The following is a 26,573-nucleotide window of genomic DNA, read 5'->3' on the forward strand; positions in this document are numbered from 1 at the left end:
GGAGCAACAAATGGGAGGAGGGGAGGATGCTAGGGGTCAGTCATCCAGCCAGCCATGGAGTAAGAGTAAAAGTAAGATTTACAGAAGAGAAAGTTAAAAGCCCAGAGGTTAAAGGTAGATGGGTTAATTTTTTTTAATCTATAGAATACTTCGCAAATTTGCATGTCATCCTTGCGCAGGGGCCATGCTAATCTTCTCTGTATCGTTCCAATTTTAGTATATGTGCTGCCGAAGCGAGCTCTAGATGGGTTAATTTAATAAAAGTTGGCCAGCAACAAGCCAAGCAAAGGCCGGGAATTTATAAGAAGAATAAGACTCCGTGTATGTGATTTATTTGGCAGACCTCCCAAAGAACAAGAGTCCAAAGAGTAAAGAGTAAAAAAAAATCAACCAACTAGCCAGGCGTTGGTGGCACACGCCTTTAATCCCAGCACAAAGGAGGCAGAGGCAGGCAGATCTCTGTGAGTTTGAGACCAGTCTGGTCTACAAAGTGAGTTTCAGACAGCCTCCAAAACAATACAGAGAAACCCTGTCTCAAAGAAGAAAGAAAGAAAGAGAAAGAAAGGAAGAAAGAAGAAACTACTACATACAACAGCAAAGAGGCATGGAGTAGAGTTACACAGAAAAGCCAAAATGAAAAGAGAAATAAGAAAGTCTAGTCTACCAAGCGCTTAGAGCTTTCCCTGGGAATCCAGTTGTCTCAGGATTACTATTGCTGTGATAAGATACCATGAACACCAAAAGCAACCTGGGGAGGGAAGGGTTTGTTTGATTCAGGGCTGGAGAGATGGCTCCGAGGTTAAGAGCACTGACTGCTCTTCCAGAGGTCCTGAGTTCAATTCCCAACAACCACATGGTAGCTCACAACCATCTGTAATGAGATCTGGTGCCCTCTTCTGGCCTGCAGGCATACATGCGGGCAGAGCACTGTGTACATAGTAAATAAATCTTTAAAAAAAAACAAACAGTAGTTCATCATCAAAAAAGGGAACTAAAGCAGGGCAGGAGCCTGGGGGCAGGGCTGGCGCAGAGGTCATGGAGGTCATGGAGGTCATGGAGGTCATGGAGGTCATGGAGGTCATGGAGGTCATGGAGGTCATGGAGGGTGCTGCTCCCTACCTTGCCCCTCATGACTTGCTCATGCTCAGTCTGATTTTTGTTGGATTGGTTGGTTTGTTTTGTTGTTGTAATTTATTTAAATTAGAAACAAGCTTGCTTGACATGTCAATCCCAGCTCCCTCACACTCCCCTCCTTCCCCACCCTCCACCAACCTCCTCAATTCCCCACCCCACCCCCCTCTGCTCCCCAGGGATGGTGAGGCCCTCCATGAGGAATCTTCAAAGTCTGTCATATCATCCCGGGCAGGGCCTAGGCCCTCCCCCATGTGTCCAGGCTGAGAGAGCATCCCTCCTCAATCTGCTTTCTCATAGAACCTAGGACCACCAGCCCAGGGATGGTACCACCCTCAATGGGACCTCCCCCATCTGCGCGTTTGTATGTACACTGCATGTGTGCTTTGTGCCTGTGGAGGCCAGAAGAGGGCATCAGATCCTCTGAAACTGGAGTTATAGACAGTAGTTACCCACCATGTGGGGGGTGGGGGTACCGGGAACCAAACCAGGTCCTCTGTAAGAACAAGTGCTATTAACCACTACCTTTGTTCTTCTTTATTGTTGACCTGGGGGTTAGAGAGATGGCTCAGCAGTTAGAACACTGGCTACTCTTCCAGAGACCCAGGTTATTTCCCAGTGCCCACATGACAGCTCACAACTGTCTGTAATTCTAGTTTCAAGGGATCTGACACCCTCACACATACATGCAGGCAAAACACCAATGAACATAAAAAGCATTCATTCATTAAAAGTAATTTTAAGAAAACACCAGGACTAAGGTAACTTATAAAAATAGCTTAATGTGGGGCTCACAGCTGCAGAGGGTTAAGAGTCCATGGTCGCCGGGCGTTGGTGGTGCATGCCTTTAATCCCAGCACTCGGGAGGCAGAGGCAGGTGGATCTCTGTGAGTTCGAGGCCAGCCTGGTCTACAGAGCGAGTTCCAGGACAGCCTCCAAAGCCACAGAGAAACCCTGTCTCGAAAAACAAAAAAAACAAAAAAAAAAAAAGAGTCCATGGTCATCGTGGCAGGGAGCATGTGGAGTTGTTGGAGCAGTAGCTAAAAGCTTACATCCTTACCAGCCAATAGGCGGCAAGGAGACATAAACAGGAAAGCATGGGCTTTTGAAACTTCAAAGGCAGCCCCAGAGACACACTGCCTACAGAAGACCATGCCTCTTCATCACCCTCAAACAGTTCCACCAACTTGGGACCAAGCATTCCGACATATGAGCCTATGGGAGCCTCAATTCAAACTACCACAACTGCTGAGCCATTTCTTCAGCCCCTATGTATGGTTTTAAGAGCATATTTTAGAGACAGGAGTGGTGATGCATACCGTTAATCCCAGCACTTGGAAGGCAGAGGCAGGCAGATCTCTGTGAGTTTGAGGACAATTTGGTCTGCAGAGGAAGTTCAAGGACAGCCAGGACTACAAAGTGAGACCCTGTCTCAAAACAAACAAACAAATCTTAGAAGAAAAAGAATGGATTCTGTCCACAAGTGACTCCTGCAGCTGTGCAGTAGTCTTTGCTTGCCCTGAGGAGTGGTAGGCATCTGTGCCCTGAGGAGTGGTAGGCATCTGTGCCCTGAGGAGTGGTAGGCATCTGTACTGGGGTTCTGACAGGATACGCCCTCAGCTGTATCCACTAAGAGCATCACCTGTGCCTATTCACTGTGTTCCCTTTTAAAAGAGCCCCGCCCACCTCCCACCCTTCTCTTTCTTTCCCTCCCTGTGTCTCTCCCTCTCCCTCCCTCCTTCCCTCTCTCTCTCCCTCTTTCTTCTCTCCTGCTGCTCCTGTTCCCGAGGCTGGTCTCCCCACTTCCTTTCCCCTTTTTATGAACCCTTTCCCTGATTTAAAACAAAACAAAAAAACCTCCACTTGAACTCTGTTGCATGGTGTCTTTCTCTCTTTGCCGCTTTTTAAAACTTACGATAAGGAGTTCCACAATGAATACTACCATAGACTACCTTACCCTCAGAGGTGTTGGTCTCTGTACGGTTTGCTTTTTGTTCCTGTGATAGCACTCCATGAGCAAAGTGTCTTAGGGAAGAGTTTATTTTGGCTTCCAGTCCCAGGTGAGTACATATACTGGAGGTCGGAGCACGGCAGCAAGAGCCGGAAGCTGAGAGGTCGGATTATCAAATACCAACTTGGAACACAGAGGAAAACTGGAAGGGGCGGGGTTATAAACCCTCAAAACCAAAACCACCCCTCCCTCCCCTCACCCTGCCCCCGCGATGCCCTTCCGAAAGCAAGCCTCCACCCCCCCAACCCCCCACCTCCGAAGCAGTGCACCAACTAGGGATCGAGTGTTCAAACACATGAACCTCTGGGGAACATTTCTCATTTGATCCACTAAAGCCACCTGGGCCAGGATGGGAGGCGGTGCTGCGAAGGGTGACCTGGTGTGATCCACGGACGGGCCTCTCTGCAGAACTGATAGTTGGAACTGGCTGCCATTTCAGCCTGGGTACTGCAAAAAAAACCGCGAGAGAGATTGAGAATTAGTGCCCTCTTTCTGTTTTTTGCTTGCACTTATCCACCCACACACCTGGAGATCAAGATGCTTCGGGTAAGAGGAATGCGATCTAATGTGAAGACCCCGGTGAGATCAGAACACGGTGGAGAAAGGGCCATCTGTGGTGTTTAGGTGCCCTTTCCTTGGCAGCACTTTTAAAGGTTCTAGCTGGGGAGTGCAGCTACTCGTGTCCTTTCTTGTTTTAGATTTTTTTTTTTTTTGCCTGCTGACACTTGCCCCTGGCTTGCCCCTCATGACAACAGTCTACTTTCTCATACAATTGAAGACCAGCCTAGGGATGGTGCCACCCACAATGGGCTGGGTCCTCTGCCATCTGCATGTTGATATGTGCACTGTATGGGGGGGGGGCTGTGGAGGCTGAGTCCATGGTGTGTACCTGAAGGCCAAGGTCAGAAAAGCACGTGGGACCCCTGGAATCGAGTTGGAATTACAGATGGTTGTGAGCTTCCCTTTGGGTGCTAGGAACCTAACCTGGGTCCTCTGGAAGAGCAGCGAGTGTTCTTAACTCCTGAACTATCTTTCCTGCCCGTTTGTTAACATTTCTCAAGGGATATAATTTATAACAAAGGTAAAGACTTTTTCTGAGTAGACGAAGTTGTAAGGTCGCTTTCTGAGGGGCATTATTTAGATGAGGACCGAGGAGTGCAGGGAACACAAACTGTGGACCGAGGAGTGCAGGGAACACAAACTGTGTACACTCTCTTTTCTGATATGTTTCTGTAGTCCCTGCCAGCCAACTCCTTACATAGCCTCAGATGACCTTGGACTCCTGATTCTTCTGCCTTCACCTCTAAAGGCACGCACGACTATGATTCATTGCCGTTGTTTCAAATTATTATATATAAAAAAAGATTAACTCACACCTCTAACCCCAGGACTCTGGAGGCACAGACAGGTAGATCTCTGAGTTTGAGGTCAGCCTAGTCTACAAAGCAAGATCCAGGAAAACCAGGGCTATACAGAGAAACTCTGGAAAAACAAAACAAATTTTAAAAAGCCCTCCAGTCACTGTAGTAGAATCCTTGTAGGCCAAAAAGCAGTAGTTATGTGACATTGATTTCCAGCCTTTCTAAAGTAGTTTTACCTCATTTATTTGTTGATTGTTGTTTGATTTCTGTGGTACTTGAGATCTTTAAAAGCAAAAGTCTAGTAAAATGGTTAAATAGGTTAAGGCACTTGCTACCAAGCAGGATGATCTGAATTTATTTTCCCAAACCAACATAGTGAAAGGAGAAAAGCAGGAGGTTCACCAATTCAAGGGCAGGGTGAGACCCTATCTAACAGAAAGAACAAAGGAATTTGTGTCTTAGTCATTGTTCTATTGCTATGAAGAGACACTATGACCAAGGCAACTCTTTCTTTGCGGGTTTGAGACAGGGTTTCTCTGTGCCTTTGGAGGCTGTTCTGGAACTAGCTCTTGTAGACCCCACTGGTCTCGAACTCACAGAGATCTGCCTGGCTCTGCCTCCCGAGTACTGGGATTAAAGGTGTGCCCGGCCCAAGGCAACTCTTAAAAGGAAATCATTTAACTAGGGGCTTAGAGTTTCAGAGGCTTCATCTGTTTTAGTTGTGAGAAGCATGGCAGCACACAGACACTGAGAGCTGTAGCCCATGCTTAGCAACACACTTCCTCCAACGAGGCCACACTTCCTAACCCTCTAATAGTGTCATTCCCTGATAACTAAGCATTCAAAAGATGAGCCTATGGGGGCCATTCTTATTCAAACCACCACAGAAAGGGGAGAAAGGAAGAAGGGAGAGGGAAGAAAATATCATTTTATTTATTATGTGTGTGCTCATTGTGCTGCTGTGGAGATCAGAGAGGACAGCTTCCACCCTGGGTTTGGGGTTTGAAATCAGGTCACCAGACTTTCATGGCAGATGATTTTACCTGCTGAGTCATCTTGTTGGCCCAGAAAGCATTATTTTTCCCTGCCAGATGATCACATGCCTTTATTTTATTTTATTTTATTTTTGGTTTTTTTCAAGACAGGGTTTCTCTGTATTGTTTTGGAGGCTGTCCTGGAACTCACTCGGTAGACCAGGCTGGCCTCGAACTCACAGAGATCCGCCTGCCTCTGCCTCCGGAGTGCTGGTATTTAAGGCGTGCGCCACCAACGCCCAGCCTCACATGCCTTTATTTTTGTACCAGCACTCCAGTGTTACTTAGGGGGAACTGTGCTGTTCTAAACCACTTTGGGCAAGCTGACTTGCTTAGCCCATCCTGGGTCACAAACAATAGCTCTGAACCATGTGTACAACTCAATCCAGATCCCAGGGATGTTTGCTAGAACTTGTGGGTTGAGAGTGACTCCTTTGGTCCTAGAAATGTGACATTGTAAGGTGACAGTTACATCCTATCTGAGAACAAAGCCCAAGAGTACAGGCATCACCTGGTAAGCCCTGGATCCAGTCTGGGGCCAGACTGCTTCTGTAAGTCAACATAGACTCTTCCTCTCAACCAGCTTAGATGGAGTTTTATGTTCACTTGAACAAACAACATCCTATATATAATAAAATTCACAGACTTTTTTCTGAAGAGATCAGACTGTTTTAGGAGAGGCTAAGGCAATTTAAAAAGACAATGAAGGAGCTCTTCTAGGCTATTCTACTTACCAAGAGCCTTCAATCGGAGCTGCAGTAGCAGCTTGGAAATGAGGTGGACACCTCATTCATTCCTCAGTGAATTCTATGGGTTTCCACAGGAATCACTATGCCAACAACTGTCTTGAGCACCTCTGTACCTGGCACTGTTACACGATGAAATATGACACTGGTCAAATGCGGTGGCATATCCCTTTAATCCTAGCACTTGGGAGGTTCAGGCAGGAGGGCATATGTATTTTCAAGGCTAGCCTGGCCTACCTAGCAAGTTTAGACTAGCCAGTGTTATATAGTGAGACCATGTCAAGAAAGAGGGGGGCAGGGGGAGATACAGAGGAGGAGGGAGAAAAAGAAAGCACACACCACGCTAGTAAGCAGGAGACAAAATCCCTGCCCTCTTGTACCTCATTGTCTTATTAGGAATTCTACTGCTGCAATGAAACACCATGACCAAAACACAAGCTGGGGAGGGAAGGGTCTAATTGGCTGTTCATCACTGAAGGAAGTCAGGACAGGAACTCAAACAGGGCAGGATCCTGGAGGCAGGAGCTGAGGCAGAGGCAATGCTGCTCACGGCTTGCTCAACCTTTCATATAGAACCCATGACCACCAGCCCAGGGAAGGTACCACACACCTTGGGCTGGGCCTGCCCTCGCTGATCACTAATTGAGAAAATGCCTCACAGCTGGATCTCATGGAGGCATTTCCTCAACTGAGGCTCCAGCCTTTCTGATGAAGTCAAGCTGACACACAAAACCAACCAGTACACTCATAGTCTCATATTTATGGAAAAGGAGAAACAATTTTAAAGTAATAAATTGAATTGAAAGGGAGACATATATAAAGCAAGGAGAGAGGGACTGGAGGGCTATTTCTAATTTATTAGAGTGAACAGTGAAGGATGGTTTATGTATTACAGCTCCAGCACCAAGAGGTTGAATGACCTAACCCAGGCCACCTAGAAAGTGGTAAGATCAGAACTGAAAAAAATAAAACTTTGATCTCTCCCAAGTTAGACTGTCTCCCAGCCCAGGGGTGTTTTAGCTGGTAAATCCCTCGTATTTCCTCTGGAGAGTTTTAACATTACTACCATACCGTCTTTTCCCAAATGTTGCCTTGCCACCTGTGCCATGGTGCTGTTCCATTCTCTCTCCCTCCCTACCCCCTTGACTCTTCTCCCAGCTTGAATATGTCATTAGATAACCCACCTTAGCGGCACCATACTGAACTCTTATCAGGGATTAGTATTCATATCATATATTTACGAATGGCCCATTTGAATTGTGCTCTTCTCTTACCCATAATTCTGACTTCAGTTCCCTCCCCTTTCTGCAGTCTTTCCAAACCTTCATGGGCAGCTTTTGCCACGAGCCATTAAAGAATGTCGTGGAACAGCCTCAGTGGTCTACCCATTCAGCCCTGTGATACTCTCTGAGCCTCTCAATGCACAATCCCCTTACTAGATGACCTCTTTGCTCCTCACTGATGTTGAGAAATGTCAGTGTTAGTTTAAAAGCAACTTCTAAGTTTCTTATCAAACTAAAAGGTACTGTTTTACTATTACATCTTGATGTGTGTGCCAGGCTAGGTTGACATTACTTCATTCATTCCTTGACATAATGTTATATAGTGGATTATCACCATAATAATTTCCCTAAACTTTTTAAAGAGGTGATATGACCTACATAAGGTCACAGTTAGGATCAGGCAGAGGTAGACTTTGAATCAGGTCCATTGGACTTCAAAGCCCATGTGACTGCCTTCCAGTATCAGCTAGTTCTGTGCTGAATAGAGAGCTATAGTAGGACTAACTTGTATTTCAACCAAGTTTTCAAAACTCCATATACACAGTTGGATTTAGTTTTCATAAGTCTGAGAAGGCAAATTAGTTGTGTTGCCCTTATATTTAGATACAAAGAAAGGTAAGTAATACATGAGTACAAAAGAAAAGCTGGATTCCAAATGCAGTTCTTGGTTCCTCATTCTGTGCGTTACACATTACCTGCCGAAGTGTTGTTCAATACAGACCAGGAGGTTCGAGGTAGACGCAGCACCTTTTCTCCATTTTACTTCTATTAGCCTGTGGAGCCGGACTGGCACTGAAATATTTGTTCATCTGTGTAATAAATGTTGAGCAGTGGTACACGCCAGGCTCTGGAAATAAAATTACGAACAAAGGCCATCTGGGTTCCTGAACCTGCCAGAGTTTGACATTCTCAACTGGCAAAGGCAATTTCCCAGTAACAGGTGCCAATAAAGTGAATTTAGAGTAGTCAGAGAAGACATTAAAAATTTTTTTGGACAAGTGTTTCACCATGTAAGCCCATCTTACTCAGAATTCAGTTTGTGGACCGGGTTAACCTTGAATTCACATATCCACCTGCCTCAGCCTCCCAAATACCGGATTAAGGGCCAGTGCCACTACATCCGACCCTGAGAGGGCACATTTTATTGCTGATGCTTTGTTTTTCCTGTATTGAGGACTTAGTATATGCTGGGAAGTGCTCTACCACTGAGCTAGTAATAAATGCAAAACAGGACCCGAAGAATTCATTGTTATGCCAGACCGGGATAGTATTTGTTGGCCATTAGGCAGGACAACTCTAAGGGAAAACAGGAAAACACCCCTTGAACTTTTCTACGTCGACAAAGCCTGAGAGCGGATGAAGTATAACCGAGTTCTCCGAATTAGTCCTCTGACCTTGCCTTTGCCGTCAGGGTCATCACCCCTACCCCCACCCCAAACACACGCGCGCGCGCGCGCGCGCACACACACACACACACACACACACACACACACACACACACACACACACACACACACACACACACACACACACACACACACACACACACACAACCCAACACCACTCCCTCGCTACTCCTTCCGGACACTTCCGGCCTGCGCAAGCGCAAAAGAAACCGCTTGTCCTAGGGTCGCGCGGAGCCCTCTCCGAGACGCATGCGCGCCCCGCCCATAAGCCCCGCCCCGGGCACCCCTCGCGAGCGCCTGCCGTTTCTTTGGGCGGGACAGCGGGCGGGGCCTGAGCGGGCGGCGCGCGGCGGGCGGGCTAGTGAAGCCGGCGCCCCCGACACGTGATCTGGAACCGGCTGTGTCGCTTGGTGACTCGGTCTGTCGGTCCGTCCGTCCGCGGGTGCCATCATGGCGGACGCGGCCAGTCAGGTGCTCCTGGGCTCCGGTCTCACCATCCTGTCCCAGCCGCTCATGTACGTGAAAGTGCTCATCCAGGTATGAGTCGTCGCCCTGCCCTTCCCCGTCGGCGTCCTGTCGGGTCGCCACCGCCCTCGGCGCCTGGGGATTGGCTCTGCGGCGCAGGCCTTCTCCCTCCGGCGATGCTGCCCTTTCCTCCCGTCAGGGACAACCTCCAACGGGCTCGCGGCCCCTCTCGAAAACACCCCGAGGCTCGCCCGGGCAGGCCCGCTCCCTCTCCGCAGCCAACTGCCACCCTGCCCTTCCTTGCCCGGTGGCTCCTCTCAACTTTGTTTTTCCGTCCCTGAGGTGGATCCTGGTCGGTCGCCACCGAGGGCTCCCCAACCCTTTCCCTGCCGCCCCTCTGAAATTGACATTCACCTCGTCTCGTCCACTCCTCCTCAGACTCGAGACTGAAATACCCATCTGAGGGCAAATTTGAAGTTCTAGGAAAGCCAACGTGTTATTGGTTTTTTTATTCGTTTTTTCTTTCCCTTTTGCTGTTTCTACTTCTGTTTCGTTCAGAGATTCTAACACCAGATACCCGGATATACACAAGGAGTGCATTGAGAAGTGATAATGAAGTCAGATTTCCTAAGGATCCATTGAGCGCTCTCAAGAAGAAGCCCATGTGGTTCATGACAATGAAAATCACATTGGTCAGAACTGGAAATCAGTTCTGCTTAAAGAGTTTAGCGAATTTAAACGTAACATCAAACTCTCTCTTGCCTCTCTTTAACTTACTTTCTTATCTACTTTAGACTAGTTCTTACATGATATTTTATATTCATGGGTGAGGAGGCCTACTTTTAGCTGGGGATCGTATTTTCAGTCAAGTTTCCCTGTGATGAGCAGGCGGTTTTTTAGGCATCTGTTGATAGTTGACATACTTATCCCATGCCTGTGTCAAGGAAGGAAACAGGCCTGAGAATCCCTGTCTTCACTCTTTACCGTTCTGGGGGGGAAAAAAAAGCAAGACTCTGGGACGGACCTCAGTTTTGAATTGTTACTCTTACAAATTATTACCAAGTTAACTGATATATATTCAGATTTTATTGTAGAAGTTGAACTGCAAAGAATGAAATCTTTGTCTAAAATAGAGGCACATTTGAGACTAGGATTGCATGATATAAGTGACAGTATTTTGCAGTACATGTATGAGTCCACTATTCAATAGTTCTCAAAAGGACAGTGTTTTTTAGTGACATTCAGTGCTCTTACCTCAACAATTTGATATCCTAAATTCTGATTTCACAATATCTTGTGTGTTGCCAAGTATCTCAGGGGTTTGGTGAAATTCCCAAAAACTTTTAAAAGTTGGCATGGTAGCGTTTTTTCTGTAAGCTCAGAGGGGGAGTATTAGCACAGATGAAGGAATTGCAACAATAGAGAGCCCAATCTGTCCTACTGTATTTTTTTCTCTAGTATCCCTCTGACACTACAATTCCTGAATATATTGTGTAAGTAAAATGGCAATCGTTAATTTTTATGGCTTTCTGTGTATTGCTAATGAGTCTACATTTAACATAGACCTAGCTTATAATTATTTTCCTAAGTGAATTACCTAGCTGTATGCGTTTGCCCTTGTTGTCTAGTTAACCATATAAGCAGGCATTTGATGCTGGCTCAGTGAATATTTTCTCATTTTATTCAAATATAAAAATGTAAAGCCAGGCCGGGCGTTGGTGGCGCACGCCTTTAATCCCAGCACTCGGGAGGCAGAGGCAGGCGGATCTCTGTGAGTTCGAGGCCAGCCTGGTCTACAAAGTGAGTTCCAGGACAGCCTCCAAAGCTACAGAGAAACCCTGTCTCGAAAAAAAAAAAAAAAAAAAAAGTAAAGCCAGGTAGTGGTAGCGCAGGCCTTTAATTCCAGCACTTAGGAGGCAGAGGCAGGTCATTCTCTGTGAATGAGGCCGTACTGGTCTACAGAACTGGTTCCAGAACAACCAGGGTTACACAGAGAAACCCTGTTTCAAAAAAACCAAAAAAGAAAAAATTATAAAAAAGAAATTTGTCAACCTTATCGGTAAACTAGGCTTTCCTGACACAATGGTTTCCTTCTTCTATTTTCAGTTTGATAATCTATCTTAGTTAAATGGTTTGTTCTGTAGACTTCAACTCAAAGGGCACTTTGGAGTTGATTGAATCCAGTCTTAATCTATACAATAGGACAAAAAAAACTGATAAGGGTAATACTTCACCAAAACCTTAAGAAACATAAACTGCATTTTCATTTGTAGAAATTATGGGTCTGAGAAGGTAGCTGCTGATGGACATGGGGGTTCATTTCAGCACCAAACACAAGAAAAATCTGGGCATAATATTCTTTTTTCAAGACTTTGCGGCCAAGTATTCCTGGGTTTCTTCTTAGTGTTGATGTGTTCCTTTGTTTTTAAAGGTGGGATATGAGCCTCTTCCTCCAACAGTAGGACGAAATATTTTTGGACGACAAGTATGTCAGCTTCCTGGTCTCTTTTGTTATGGTAGGTGCCTTTGATTTAATTGGGATGGATGACATTGAAGACTGGGCTGGAGTAACTGAAGGAAAATACATAGAAAGTCTGCTGCTTTGAGGTTTTATTGTTACTGTACTTTGGGACTAGATCCTAAATCTGACTTGTATTCTTAGCTCAGCATATTGCAAGCATCGATGGGAAGCGTGGATTGTTCACAGGCTTAACTCCAAGACTGTGTTCCGGAGTCCTTGGAACTGTGGTCCATGGGAAAGTTTTACAGGTAAGAGGAAATCAATTAATGTTCTCATACCTTTTGGTTACCTTTTATGCACAGTTTATTTCGCTGATGAAGAACAATTTCAAAGATAAACTTATAACCTGGCATTTCTTTCTCTTGAAAGACATTTTCTCTTTATTGATTAACTGATTGATGGAAGACAGGATTTCTCTGTGAAGTCTGATGGCCTCAGACTTCCTTAGCCTAGGCTGGCCTTGAATTGAGTTCTACCTTCTGAGTGCAGAGATTATGAGTGGTTTCCCATATGCCTGTTTTGAAAACATTTTCTTGAAATGTCCACTCTTCCCCAAGAAACAAAAGGAATTTGTGCAATTAAGGTAATTGACTTTTATGTATGTGACCTTCTTCCTTCAAAACAGATTCTGAATAGATATTAGTTCCATTCATCTATACAGTTTGAGCTATTTTTTAATTTATTGTTATTTATTGTAGGGGAAGAAAGCTGAGTAAAACACACTTTTTTTCTGCGGTTATTGTTTAAATTTTAGTATTATCCTAGTGACATGTTTCCTATTAAAAATATTGAGAAGAAACAAGAGCTACTGCTAGGCATAGTGGTATGTGCTTGTAATCCTAGCATTTAGGAGGTAGAGGAAGAAGGATCACAAGTTCAAAACCAGTCTCAGTTACATCCTGGGTCATAGGCCAGCCTGAGCTGCATAAGACTTTGTCTCAGAAAGAAAAGAAAAGCACAGAGGAGGGGGCTCAGCGGGTGAGGATGCTGTGATGACTTACATCAGATCCCAGGTGGAGAACTGGCTCCTGCAAGCTTTCTTCTGTTTGTCTGTATGTGTTTGTGAGACATACAGACACACAAATAATAAAGACATTTAAAAAAGGAAGAAAAAGACTGGGCATTGGTGGCACACGCCTTTAATCTCAGCACTCGGGAGGCAGACGCAGGTGGATCTCTGTGAGTTTGAGGCCAGCCTGGTCTACAGAGCGAGTTCCAGGACAGCCTCCAAAAACAATACAGAGAAACCCTGTCTCGAAAAAAACCAAAAAAATAAAAAATAAAAAAAAGGGAGAGAGAAAAAGAGGCAAAGAAAATAATAATAAACTGTCATCTATGGAAAAAAAAAAGGAGAGTAGGAACTGGGCTATGGTTTTAATAATTCCCTATTAAATGGGTATATTTAGTAAATGTTGACCTTGGGAGGTTTTGTTATTGTTAGTTAATTCTACATATGCACACCTTGTTTTTCTTTGCGCTGCCCTAGGGATTAGCTATAATGCAGAGTGTTGCCTGGCATGGACAAAGCCCTGGGTTGCATCCTCAGCACCACATAACCTGGTGTGGTAGTGTATGCCTCTAATCCTAGCGCTTGGGAAGTAGAGGCAGAAGGATCAGAAGTTCAAGGCCATTGTTGTCATTGGCCTTTTATGAGGTCAAAGCTAGGGGCCTGGAGAGATGGCTCAGCAGTTAAGAGCACTGCTGTTCTTCCAGAGGTTCTGAGTTCAATTCCCAGCAACCACATGGTGGCTCTCAACCATCAGTGATGAGATATGTTGTCCTCTTCTGGCCCACAGACATACATGCAGACAGAACACTGTATTACATGAAGCCCTATCTCAAAAAAAGAAAATAAAGAAGTTTCAAGCCAGGCATTATAACACTAGCCTGTAATATCAAAACTTGAATGGCTGAGGCAAAAGGATTACCTTGTGTTCAAGGTCATCCTGTGCTAAGTAACTAGATTTGCTAATTCTTCCAGATGTTTAATGTATTCAACTTTGCAGTAATACTACCTTAGACACATTTATTTTCAGCTCATTAATGTGAAGTAGAAATTGGGAGGTTTGCTGAAGAAAATCAGTAGCTTTCTTTCTTTCTTTCTTTCTTTTTTCTTCGAGACAGGGTTTGTCTGTATTGTTTTGGAGCCTGTCCTGGAAACTCAGAGATCCACCTGCCTCTGCCTCCCGAGTGCTGGGATTAAAGGCGTGCACCTGAAAATCAGTCCTTTTCATTTTGTGTCAACACCTTGTTAACAGGACACATTAATAACTCTAGTTATTCTTTATCTCTGTTTCTTCTATAGCATTACCAGGAGTGTGAGAAACCCGAGGTATGTTGACGCTGCTTTCTCTATGACCTTCTCTTTGGCACATTCTTGCCATCCCACTCTCCATGGGAGAAAAGCCAGAACTTTTCCTTTCACCTCGGTGGCTTGGTGGCTTATGGGGTAGCCATAAGTTTCAAGACTTGTATTAAAACCATGAAACTTTCTGTTTTTGTTCTTGATTTCCAGGAGATAGTACCTGGAAATGTACAAAAGGAAGGCTCATCCTCCTTCGACCGAGTTATCAAAGAGGTAAGGGATGAATTTACCTCTTATTATAGAACCAAGATCATGAGTCCTGTGCTTCCAGGTCTCTTCCCAAGTGAAATTAAATCTTCAGCTTAAATTGGGCCTTCCCAAAAGAAGAGCATGGCCTGCTGTTGGGAATAAGCACTGCTCACTCTGTTGTTAAAACTGAGGCAATTTTTACATTGGCTCTTTTTTATGTGTGTGGGTGTTTTGCCTGCTTGTATGCCTGCCTGGTATCTGCAGAGGCCAGAAGATATATTTTGGAACTGGTGTTACAGTAGGTTGTGAGCTGCCATGTGGGTGCTAGGAGCCAAACCTAGGTCTTCTGGAAGAATACCCAGTGTTCTTAACCACTGAGCCATCTCTCCAGCCCTTAATTTTATTCTTTTTTGTTTTTGTTTTTTGAGACAGGGTTTTCTCTGTATTGTTTTGGAGCCTGTCATGGAACTCACTCTGTAGACCAGGCTGGCCTCAAACTCACAGAGATCTGCCTGCCTCTGCCTCCCGAGTGCTGGGATTAACAGCATGTGCTACCAACACCCAGCATCTTTTTTGTTATTTATTACTTATTTTGATAGTCTATTTTTAAGCCCAAGGTGGCCCTGAATTCATGATCCTCCTGCCCCAGCTTTCTCCTCCCCAGTGTGAAATTGCAGGAACATACCACCATGCTCAGCTTTGAAAGTCTTCTAGTGCTATTGAAAACATGTAGCAAGCCAGGTGGTGCTGGCTCACACATTTGGGAGGCAGAGGCCAGCCTGGTCTACAGAGTGAGTGCCAGGACAGCCAAGGCTGAAATGTTCCTGTCACTTGTGTCTCATCCCCATGCTTAACTTAGTGGTAGAGCTTTTCCAGAGCTTGAACAAGGTTCATTTCCCATAGAATAGAGGCTTTGAGGCTCCACAGTTTCAGGGTTGTTGTCCTTAAGATGTCAGTACAGGGCTGGAGAGATGGCTCAGAGGTTAAGAGCACTGACTGCTCTTCCGAGGTCCTGAGTTCAATTCCCAGCAACCACATGGTGGCTCACAACCATCTACAATTCAATCTGGTCCCCTCTGCTGGCCGAACACTGTATGTGTAATAAATAAATACATCTTTAAAAAAAAAGATGTCAGTACATATCGAAAGCCTAATATTTGTCTAGTGTAGATACCAGTTTCTTTGAAACCTGTCATCATGAGAGAAAGTGAATAATCCAAAAGCAGGCCTCAACCAGACCTGATGGTTCAGACCTGTAATCCAGATACTTTGGAAGGTTGAAGCAGGAGGAGCAGAACTTTAAGGCTTGCATGGTCTACAGAGTAAGTTCAAAGCCAGCCTAAAACAACTTAGTGAGACAGATACTGTATGAGAAAAGTAGTAAGGAGACCAGGAATATAGCTTGTTAGTAGAGTACTTACCTAGCATGTGTGAGGCCCTGGGCTTAATTCCCACTACTGCCAAATGAGTGAATGAATCCAGCTCTGGTAATTTTATTCTAACAGGTAACCCTCTCTCTTGTGCATGGGATTGGAGAAAATAACAAGTCTCTTTTTCAGAGAGATTTTTTAAAAGTTACTACAATAGAAAGTTGAAATGCAACCGGGCATTGGTGGGGCACACCTTTAATCCCAGCACTCGGGAGGCAGAGGCAGGCGGATCTCTGTGAGTTCGAGGCCAGCCTAGTCTACAAGAGCTAGTTCCCGGACAGCCTCCAAAAGCCTCGGAGAAACCCTGCCTCAAAAATCAAAAAATCAAAAAAAAAGAAAGAAAAAAAAAAAGAAGGTTGAAATGCATGAGAAGTGTAACAAAATGGCAAGATATTACATTAATCTTATTGGAGCTAGCTTCTTGACTCTAAAACAGGAAAGCTTTGGGGCCTAGTCCTTTGCCCTTTACTGAGTGTCCATCCACATCCACATTCCTTACAGGAATATGAGTGTTGTTTATTTAGATTTCAGAAATGTGTTTTGCTTTTTCTAGACAACTCGAGAGATGATTGCTCGTTCTGCTGCTACCCTTATTACACATCCCTTCCACGGTATGTTTGCAGTTGATAGCATAAAATAATCTCATTTCTTTATTCTATATAGCTTGATCTTTCTTTAGCTTGGCATGGGCATTGACTGCAAGGCTCTGCCTTCATATTCTTTCCAGATAGCAAAGTGTCTTTAGATGAAAAACCTTTTAGGGTTATCAAAATAAATCTCAACATAATTGGTGGGTTTTGCTTTAATTAAAAAGAATTTTTTTTATATTTATTTTGGCAGAGGAGGGACAGGTATTCCACAATATATGTGTGGAGGTCAGATGACATTTTGTCCTTCTACATCTTTGGTTTTGAGGATCGAATTTGGGTTGGGGGGCTTCCTAGCAAGTGTCTTTACCAGCTAAGCTGCCTCACTGACTCTCAACATAGCTATTAAAACAGTCTTGTCTCTGTCCTGCAGTGATCACTCTGAGATCAATGGTACAGTTCATTGGCAGAGAGTCCAAGTACTGGTAAGTGTTTGGGGTTTGTTTTTCTATTTGTATTATGTATCTGTGTGTGTGTATGTGCACCCTACGCAGTCAGTGTCCTTAAAGGCCAGAAGAGGTGTCAGATCCCCTAGAACTGGAGTTAGAAACAGTTGTGAACCCCCCCCCATTTAGGTGCTGAGACCTGAACCTGGGTCCTGCAAGAGCAGCAAGTGCTCTTGAGCGCTGAGTATCATTCAAGCCAAATGTACTCTAAAATGTACATCCATCATAGTCTTTTTGGTTTGATTTAGTTTGGTTTGGTTTGGTTTTTCAAGACAGGGTTTCTCTGTGTAGCCTTGGTTGTTCTGGAACTTACTCTGTGGACCAGGCTGGCCTTAAACTCACAGAGATCCACTTGCCTCTGCCTCCGAAGTGCTGGGATTAAAGGTGTGTACTACCATGGTCCATCTATCCCTTCATAGTTAATTGCTTCACTTTTTTTTTTTTGTATGTGGGTGTTTTGCCTTATTGTATGTCTGTGTACCTCATGAATGCCTGGTGCCCACAGAGGCCAGAAGAGAGCATCAGATCCTCTGAGGCTTGAGTTAGAGGGTTGTGAGCTGCCATGTGGACGTTGGAAACTGAGCACTGGTCCTCTGGAAGTGCAGCCAGTGCTCTTAACAACTGAGCCATCTCTCTAATATAATAGCTTCATTTCTAATGGAATGTAACTACTTTGCAAGAGTAAACCCATGCTAGAAAATTGTGAGGAAAGGGAATTATATAATTGACTTTGTCAAAACCGATCATTAACCAGGTGTTCTGGGGTATACCTGTGGATGTGCAGGCAGGAGTTCAGTGTCAGCCTCTACATAATAAATTGATGCTACATTGGGCTAAATGAAACCCTGTTTGAGGGAGGTGGGAAATTCTCTTCTCAAAGCTTAAGTGATTTCAGTGTCTTTTCCCTTTGTTGCCTAGCGGGCTGTGTGACTCCATATTGACCATCTACCGGGAAGAAGGCATCGTAGGATTTTTTGCGTGAGTAAATGTTGAGTGTTCCTGTAAGTGATTTTTGTATTAGAAAAGCTTTCTTGAAAAGTAAGAGCAATGAGTCTTTGTTTAATTTTAGAAAAGAATATTCTCTCGAGATTTACTTTATGTTAAGATGTTTATAGACCTCTACTGACTTAAATTTCTCATTGTAAAGATCCCTTTGCTTTTTTTCCCTAGATTTTGTTTTTGTTTTTTGTTTTTTCGAGACAGGGTTTCTCTGTGGCTTTGGAGGCTGTCCTGGAACTAGCTATTGTAGACCAGGCTGGTCTCGAACTCACAGAGATCTGCCTGCCTCTGCCTCCCGAGTGCTGGAATTAAAGGGGTGCACACCACCACCACCATACAACCCCTTGTACATGTTCAAGGTCTCCATAATTGATTGGTACTAGCAATTAAATAACAGGTCTTCTGCACATGCACTACCACTGAATTGTGCTAGTATCCCCAGATTTCTTTTTCTTTTATTTCTTTCAATTGCTGTTTTATATTTATGGATGTTCTGGTTGCACACATGTGTAGTGCCACACCATGTGTGGAAGCCAGAACATAGTGTCAAAGCCCCTGTAACTGGAATCACACATGGTTGTGAGCCACTATGAAGCTACTGGGAATTGAACCTGGCTCCTCTGGATGAGTCATCTTTACAGCTCCTAAAAAATTTTTTGTTTTGAATATCATAAATATTCTGACAGACATAAAGAACAGTTTATCGTTATTCTCATTTAAAAAAATGTGTTTATTGCCGGGCGGTGGTGGCGCACGCCTTTAATCCCAGCACTCGGGAGGCAGAGGCAGGTGGATCTCTGAGTTCGAGGCCAGCCTGGTCTACAAAGTGAGTTCCAGGACAGCCTCCAAAGCTACAGAGAAACCCTGTCTCGAAAAACCAAAAAAAAATAAAAATAAAAAAAATGTGTTTATTTATGTGTGTGCACACATGCATGTAAGCTACCACGTAGGTGCTGGGAACTAGACTAGGGTCTTAGGCAAGTAAGTATAGGTGAACTTTTCTTTCCCACCTCCCATGCTCAGCCAATAGCTCAACTTATTACTAGCTCTTACAACTTAATTAATCTACATTCTGCCATGCAGTGTTACCTCTTTTTTTTATCTTGCTCCTATTTCCTCCCTGTGTCTCTCTGGTAACTCCTCTGACTCCATCCTTCTTCCCAGCATTCTCTCTGCCCCTAAAATCCTGCCTCGCTATACAAACCAATCAGCTTTTTTGTTTTGTTTTGTTTTGTTTTTTTTTGTTTTTTGTTTGTTTTTTGTTTTTTGTTTTTATGAGACAGGGTTTCTCTGTATTGTTTAGGAGGCTATCAGTTCAGCCCGGCCTCGAACTCACAGAGATCCACCTGCCTCTGCCTCCCGAGTGCTGGGATTAAAGGCGTGCGCCACCAACGCCCGGCTCCAATCAGCTTTTTATTAACAATGAGAGCAACACATTTTCACAGTGTACAGAAAGATTCCACAACAGGCAAGAACAGTAAGTGATCTGAACTACTGAGCCACCTCTCTAGCCCCTGGTCTCATTTTAAAAAAGCATTGATGAGCCTGCAATGTAGTTGAGTTTGTAGTGTGCTTACCTAGCATTCAAAAAACTTTAGGTTCAGTCTCCAGCACATATAAAACTGGGTTTACTGGACTATGCCTATAATCCTGGCACTCAAGAAGCAGGGATAAGCCGGGTGGTGGTGGCGCACGCCTTTAATCCCAGCACTCGGGAGGCAGAGGCAGGCGGATCTCTGTGAGTTCGAGGCCGGGCTGGACCGATAGCCTCCAAAACAATACAGAGAAACCCTGTCTCGTAAAAACCAAAAAAAAAAAAAAAAAAAGCAGGGATAAGAGGATCAGGAGTTCAAGGTTATCCTTGTATACATAGCAAGTTTGAGGCCAGCCTATGTGACAAATGAGTAGCACTGGGACTATTGCCTTGCAGACAGAAGAGTAGAGTTTGAGTGCCAGTTTTATCACTTACAAGCACTGCCATGCAGCAAATGAATGCCCTTTAATGTCCTTTTTTTTTTAATAAGACATAGTTTCATGTGCTCCAGTCTATCCTAGATCTCTATAGAGAGTAAAAAATTAACATGAACTCCTGCCTCTATCTATTAGTGCTAGAGTTAGTGCATAGGCCACTACACCCATTTTATATAGTGCTGGGAAATCAAACTTAAGGTCTCATGCTTCAAGCACTCTTACCAACTGAGCTACATCCCTAGCCCTGGAAACATACTTTTGATATCTGTGTTTGGATTATTCTCACTGTTTTGTTGTTTATTGGTTTTGGTTTTTTCCTCCCTCATCTTTTGCCCTGTCAAATTTGAGTATCAAATACTGTAGTAAACTGTGTTAAGTCTCCTCTGCAAAGCACATTGCAGAAATTTGCCCTCCCTGTTATGGCTATTAATAGTAAAGTGAGTCATTGGCTACAGTTCAGAGGGTATTCTAAAAGTGGGAACAAAAGTCATTGCAGATCGGCATCAGTACAGCTGTTAACCAGGCTGAACTTGGAAGGAGAGCTACATTCTGGGGTTTGATGCCTGTTCAGTCCCCTAGAATGGTTTTAAATCTCTTAAATGTTTAAGAAGTGTTTGTACTGAGTAGACTGTCCATTTTACTGATCATAGTTTTTTTGCTGCTTACTGTGTCTTCATGTAGGGGTCTAATTCCTCGCCTCCTAGGTGACATCATTTCCTTGTGGCTCTGTAACTCACTGGCTTATCTCGTCAATACCTATGCACTGGACAGTGGGGTAGGTTATAACCTTGGTAAAATATGCTGGTGGGGCTTTCTTTGTATTGACCTGGCAACCATTTTAACTCTAAATAAGATGACAGTTTGTTATATATGCCAAACAGACGTTATACAGTAGTCTGTTTTTGTTTTTGTTTTCTCAAGACAAGGTTTCTCTGTATTGTTTTGGAGGCTGTCCTGGAACTTACTCTGTAGACCAGGCTGCGAACTCACAAGAGATCCACCTGCCTCTGCCTCCTGAGTGCTGGGTGCTACCAACACCCAGCTTCATTTGAGTTTTTAAAGACTGGTGATATGAACATGCTATTTCCTATGAGGGATCACCTAGGAACTCCTTCAAGTCTGACTGAGTGTGTCATGGCTCTAGCCTTGATATTGTCAGGGCTTTGAGATTTTTTTGGGGGGGTGGGGTACGAGAAGACTTACTGTTTGATTAGTTGTGGGGGTTTTCCATATCTCCTGGGGTATTGAAGGGGCTTCTAGAAATCTCAGTCTCAGAGGTTTTGAGACTCTTTTTGTGTTATAAGCAAGACTTCTTAGATTACCCAGCACATTTTCTTGTTTTCGAAATACTGAGGCTAGTACATTTCTTCCTACATCATCCTAATGTGATAGGAATTTGTTGCTAGTGGTCACTGGGATTTGAACTTGGGACTTCTAGAAGAGATACATGCCAATCCTCTTAATCACTGAGCCATCTCTCCGGCCCTGGAAATCTTTTGAAAGTGTCTCACTATGTCAATCATCTTGACTGCCAGTTTTTATTAAGATGGGATTTTTATTTATTATGTATACAACATTCTGCCTCCATGCCAGAAGAGGGCACCAGATCTCATTATAGATGGTTGTGAGCCACCGTGTGGTTGCTGAGAATTGAACTCAGGACCTCTGGAAGAGCAGTTAGTGCTCTTAATCTCTTGTATCTGTCTCTCAAGTGCTAGGTATAAAGCATGCACCACCATGCCCAGACTTGACTTCTACTTTTTTATATTCTTCATAGATGTTTTGTTTTTATTAAACTTCATTTTCTTTCTGTCAGGCTGATAATTTAGAAATAGATGTCCTTGTTAGTTTTAGCTTGCTATCTGCTTTGTGTATGATTCATTTTGATAGAGGCTCTTTTCCTGTTTTAGGTCTCTACCATGAATGAAATGAAAAGTTATTCACAAGCTGTCACAGGAGTAAGTTTCTTAATCCCCCTAATCTTCTAGGAATAGTTGGTTGATTTTTTTTTCTGGGGGGGGGCTTTTAAATCTGGCCTGTTTGATCACTGTTCTAAAGCTGCTGGATGTCTTCCTGGAAATCTCCATCAAATCATTACTGTTTATCAGAGATAATAATATTGTTGCTACGTCACAGCAGTATTTACCCCGTGACTTTTGGGTGGGAGTCAGTTCTCTTCTTCCACTGTGTTGCTTCTGAGTATTGAACTCAGGTTATCAGTGTTGGCAATGTTTACTGTAACTGAACCATCTCACCTGCCTTAGAAACTGCTTCAGCCTCCCATGCAGTGGAGATGACTAGCACTCATTGTTACACCAGCTAAAAATGGGACTTCTGAAATAGTTCCCGTTGTCTTTGAGAGGGTGCTCATATTCTCTTCAGGGGTACTTTGAACACTTTATTTGCATTAGTTTAAAACTTTTTCTCCTAAGTATGTAGTTTACTTTTATTTGAATGAAACCTCCATCTTAGGTTAAGAAAACCCTCCTGGCCTTTTGATAAATTTTGGATATAGAAGTTTGTTGTGGCAAAAGAGGTGCCTCTGGAATCAAAACTGTGTAAAGCATTCCAAGGTTGCTGAGAATGCAAGACTGCTGTTGGAATATTTGAACATTTCAGCACTGGGCCCTTGAGGAGAGAGAAGGGGAGTAATGAAGATTGAAAATGGCTTCATAACTCAGCTATCTTCTTGCTATTTTACAGTTCTTTGCCAGTATGTTGACATATCCCTTTGTGCTTGTATCTAATCTTATGGCTGTCAACAACTGTGGGTAAGTACTTTCTGTTTTTACCTGGTACATGTGGAAGCCAGAAGTTAATATGTTCGATGTTTTCCGAGATGGCTCTCCATTTTATTTACAAAAGTAGGGTTTTTCACTGAACCCAGAGCTCACCAACTATCTGCTCTAGTTAAACAGCTTGCCATGGGGATCATCTGCCTCTGCCTACTGAGTGAAAATTATAGGAGGTATACAGTATGCAATCTTAACCCACTCAACAGTTAAAATTGCACAGACATTTGTGTAGGTAAACCAACCATAGATTTTTTTTAAATCATTTTTTAAAAAATGGTTATGGATTATACTCAGGAGAGTGTGGTCAGCAGTGTTTATATCTGTTATCATAGCTAGAGTCTTTATGAAGAGAGTTCATTTAAATATTCCTTTTCCCTGGAATGTAAAAAATGAATTAATTTTTAAAAATGAAAAAAACGATCCCATGGTTAGTCATATAGTTGTTCATTTCTCTACTAATGAACAATCTAAATGTATCACAGAGTAAAACTCAAGTCATAATTCTGGGAAAGAGTTCAGTAGGGATGAGGAGGTATTCATAGGGATGGAAAAGAAATAAGAGGTGTGAGAAAGCCAGGTGTTGGTACTGCATGACTTTGATCCTAGCACTCGGGAGGCAGAGACAGGCCAGCCTGGTCTACAGAGTGAGTTCCAGGACAGCCAAGACTGTTACATACACAGAGAAACCCTGTCTCAAAAAACAAACCAACAAAACGGTGTGAGGGTGAGAGATAGAATACCAGAATAGATACTATACATGTATGAAATTGTCAACAAAATCAAGTTTCTGCTTGTTGTTTTGAAACCTAATTGTAGGATGGTTAGTTTTTCCTCTGGTGAAATTTGTCTCATTAAAACTATCTCAGGGAACATATGCTGGAAACTTTTGCCAAAAAGGCTCTTGAAAATGTTTGTAAGTAACTAAATCTTTTTAATTTCAGGCTTGCTGGTGGATCGCCTCCTTACTCCCCAATATATACTTCTTGGATAGATTGCTGGTGCATGCTACAAAAAGCGGTATTTTTATCTCTCATTTTGTTTATGTTCCTCGAGCAAATAGTACAACGTGCTACTTAGAAATTACTAGTTGGAGCCGGGCGGTGGTGGCGCACGCCTTTAGTCCCAGCACTCGGGAGGCAGAGGCAGGCGGATCTCTGTGAGTTCGAGGCTGGGCTGGACCGACAGCCTCCAAAACAATACAGAGAAACCCTGTCTCATAAAAACCAAAAAAAAAAAAAAAGAAATTACTAGTTGGGGGCCAGACAGTGGTGGTATACACCTTTAATCCCAGCACTCAGAAGGCAGGAACTCTGTGAGTTCCAAGCCAGCCCAGTCTACAAAGTGAATTCCACGACAGCCAGGGCTGTTACACAGAGAAACCCTGTCTCAAAAAAAGGAAATTACACCCAGTGTTGGTGGCACATGCTTTTAATCCCAGCACTCAGGAGGCAGAGGCAGGCAGATCTCTGTGAGTTCGAGGCTAAGCCTGGTCTACAGAGCAAGTTCCAGGACAACCTCCAAAACAATACAGAGAAACTCTGTCTTGAAAAAAAAGGAAATTACCAGCTAGGGTAAAGAAGTACAAATCCATACATGTTAGCCACAAGTTATTTGAGTGATTGAATGAAAGTAACAAATAGGGTCCAGGGCTGGAGAGATGGCTCAGGTTAAGAGCACTGACTGCTCTTCCAGGGGTCCTGAGTTCAATTCTCAGCAACCACATGGTGTCTCACAGCCATCTGTAATGAGATCTGGTGCCCTCTTCTGGCCTGTAGGCATACATGCAGACGGAGCACTGTATGCATAATAAATAAATAAATTTAAAAAAAGAAGAAGAACAATAGGGTCCAGATAGATAATTCTCTTAGTTATATAACAGCCTGATTTCAAACTTGCCTTTATTTTGGTGCTGGGATTGAACCAAGGACCTCACACAGACTAAACACATTCTCTTTGCACTGAACTCAGCCCAGCAAACTTGCCCTTCTGTAACTCCTCAGAGTCCTTTTTATACTTTTTTTTCCAGTTAGGTGTGAGGACTGAAAATAAAACGTTACTTAATTCATTGGACAAAATTTTGTCAAACTGATACTGACAGAATTAGTTGCTTCCTGTTTTGTTAGTAGATTACTTTGTCAAAACTGGTTTATGGGTATTGCTGAGGGAAACTAGTGTATGATTATTGCTGAGGGTTATGTCATTGACCAAAAAGTTTTGATCAATCTAGACAAAGTTACATGAGGAACTAAGATAATGATGGGCTGTCCACCAACTTTAGCATGGGATAACTTAAAATGGCCATCAGTTTACAGATGGTTTTGAGTGTTGAGCACTTTTAAAGGATTGCAGAGAAAGGATATAAAGAAGCTCTTTGTTGCATTACTTCACAGAGCCCAGGATACAGATGAGAAAGGCTTTGTTCACAGAGCTTGAGCTCCCCAATACTGGACTCTGAATGAAAAGGTCCAGTAGTTGCTATGGTTACTTTTGCTCAATGTTCATGCCAGTTGAATCCAAGCTAGAATCTTTGAATAAGTTCAGTATAAACTTACCTTACATTTTAATTTGTTTACTATTATTATTTTTTTGCTTTGTTTTTACTTTTTGGCATGCTGGGGATCAAACCCACAGCCTTTCAAATAATAGGCAAGATCTCTCTCTGCCACTCTTTTTCAGTGTCTTTTTGTGTTGTTAGTCATTGAACCCAGAGTCTTATTTCACAAGTGTGGGAAACATTTCACTACTGAGCTCTTTTACTGTTTTTTATAGGACAGTCTCCTAGTGCAGTCCCATTTCTCACTAATGCCCTGTTGTAGGAGGAAAGAACATAGAAAATTAATCAAGTTCTAGACAAACCTTATCTGGAAAACCACTGATCCTGTATGTGCTTAGGAAAACAACAAAACTGTATTAGTCACCTGCAGTGTATCATATAGCATGCTAAACAATTCCCATGCCATTCTCAAAATAGCCCTGTGAAGATCAGTGCTATTCTCTACACCGCTGTTTCCCATATGAAGAGTTGGTGCTAACAGAAGCTGGTTAGTGGTGACTCATGCCTTTAAACCCAGCACTTGGGAGGCAGAGGCAAGCAGCTCTCTTGAATTCGAGGCCAGCTTGGTCTACATAGTGAGTTCTAAGACAGCCAAAGCTACACAGAGAAACCCTGTGTCAATAAAACAAAAACAAAAAAAGAGGACCTTAATGGAAGTTTTGTAACATGGGGTTACTGAGCCTTACTGATGGGGCCAAGTTTTGTCCTAGTCATTTCAGTCACATCTCCTAGAAGTGTGTCCTGTTTTGTGTGCTAATTTAGAGTGGTCACTTTCCATCATCATGCTTTCTGTTTCTTTTCTTTTCCAGGGAAATATGAGCCGAGGAAACAGCTTGTTTTTCCGGAAGGTCCCCTTTGGGAAGACTTATTGTTGTGACCTGAGGATGTTAATTTGAAGATGGGGAGCAGGGACAGTGACATTTCTATAGTCCCAATGCACAGAATTATGGGAGAGAATGTTGATTTCTATACAGTGTGGCGCGCTTTTTTAATAATCATTTAATCTTGGGAAAATGGAGGTGATTGGTGTCTGCCTTTTTTGTTCTTTTTCCTAGTACAATATCATTTTCCACTGGTGTTCCCCATTAGTTATTTGGAATGGGACTTTTTTTCTCCAAATTCTTATTTTAAACAAAAAATAGAAGTATTTTCCTAAAGGAACAAGCAGGTTGTCATGTAGATTTGAGTCTCAGGTTAGGGCCTTGTCAAATAAAGAATA

The 26,573-nt window shown here is 43.4% G+C and overlaps 1 protein-coding gene, 1 long non-coding RNA gene and 1 other non-coding gene across 5 annotated transcripts; 1 reads left to right on the forward strand and 2 right to left on the reverse strand.

The window, feature by feature from the left end:
- Positions 1-134: 134 nt before the first annotated feature.
- LOC121140631 lies at positions 135-241 on the reverse strand. The gene has a single exon (XR_005877549.1). It is a non-coding gene; the product is annotated as a U6 spliceosomal RNA (small nuclear RNA).
- A 2,912-nt stretch (positions 242-3,153) lies between these two features.
- LOC121140420 lies at positions 3,154-9,972 on the reverse strand. Of its 2 annotated transcripts, none has more exons than XR_005877252.1 (3): positions 8,262-8,954; positions 3,482-3,589; positions 3,154-3,284 (listed from the first exon to the last, which is right to left on the reverse strand). It is a non-coding gene; the product is annotated as an uncharacterized LOC121140420 (long non-coding RNA). The 2 variants fall into 2 exon arrangements; XR_005877253.1 differs by lacking the exon at positions 3,154-3,284 and adding an exon at positions 9,852-9,972 and having other exon boundaries at positions 3,394-3,589; positions 8,262-8,413.
- Positions 9,306-26,372, forward strand: Mtch2 (mitochondrial carrier 2). Of its 2 annotated transcripts, none has more exons than XM_005064958.4 (13): positions 9,306-9,509; positions 11,869-11,953; positions 12,100-12,206; positions 14,264-14,290; positions 14,474-14,536; positions 16,496-16,553; positions 16,963-17,014; positions 17,954-18,013; positions 20,687-20,780; positions 21,916-21,963; positions 22,709-22,776; positions 23,742-23,817; positions 26,164-26,372. In XM_005064958.4, exons 1-13 carry the CDS (start codon positions 9,423-9,425, stop codon positions 26,248-26,250), a joined length of 912 nt encoding a protein of 303 aa, XP_005065015.1. In that variant the 5' UTR covers positions 9,306-9,422; the 3' UTR covers positions 26,251-26,372. The 2 variants fall into 2 exon arrangements, with proteins under 2 accessions (XP_005065015.1, XP_021087693.1); XM_021232034.2 differs by having other exon boundaries at positions 9,340-9,487.
- Positions 26,373-26,573: the final 201 nt, after the last annotated feature.

Source organism: Mesocricetus auratus, unplaced genomic scaffold (genome assembly GCF_017639785.1).
Source record: "Mesocricetus auratus isolate SY011 unplaced genomic scaffold, BCM_Maur_2.0 Super-Scaffold_100004, whole genome shotgun sequence".
Classification (NCBI taxonomy): Eukaryota; Metazoa; Chordata; class Mammalia; order Rodentia; family Cricetidae; genus Mesocricetus; species Mesocricetus auratus.

Coding starts and splice junctions, on each gene's coding strand:
- Mtch2 (XM_005064958.4), top strand. CDS start 9,423: ATGGCGGACGCGGCCAGTCAGGTGCTCCTGGGCTCCGGTCTCACCATC. Junction 12,207..14,263: donor TCCATGGGAAAGTTTTACAG/GTAAGAGGAAAT, acceptor TTTCTTCTATAG/CATTACCAGGAGTGTGAGAA. Junction 21,964..22,708: donor ATTCACAAGCTGTCACAGGA/GTAAGTTTCTTA, acceptor GCTATTTTACAG/TTCTTTGCCAGTATGTTGAC.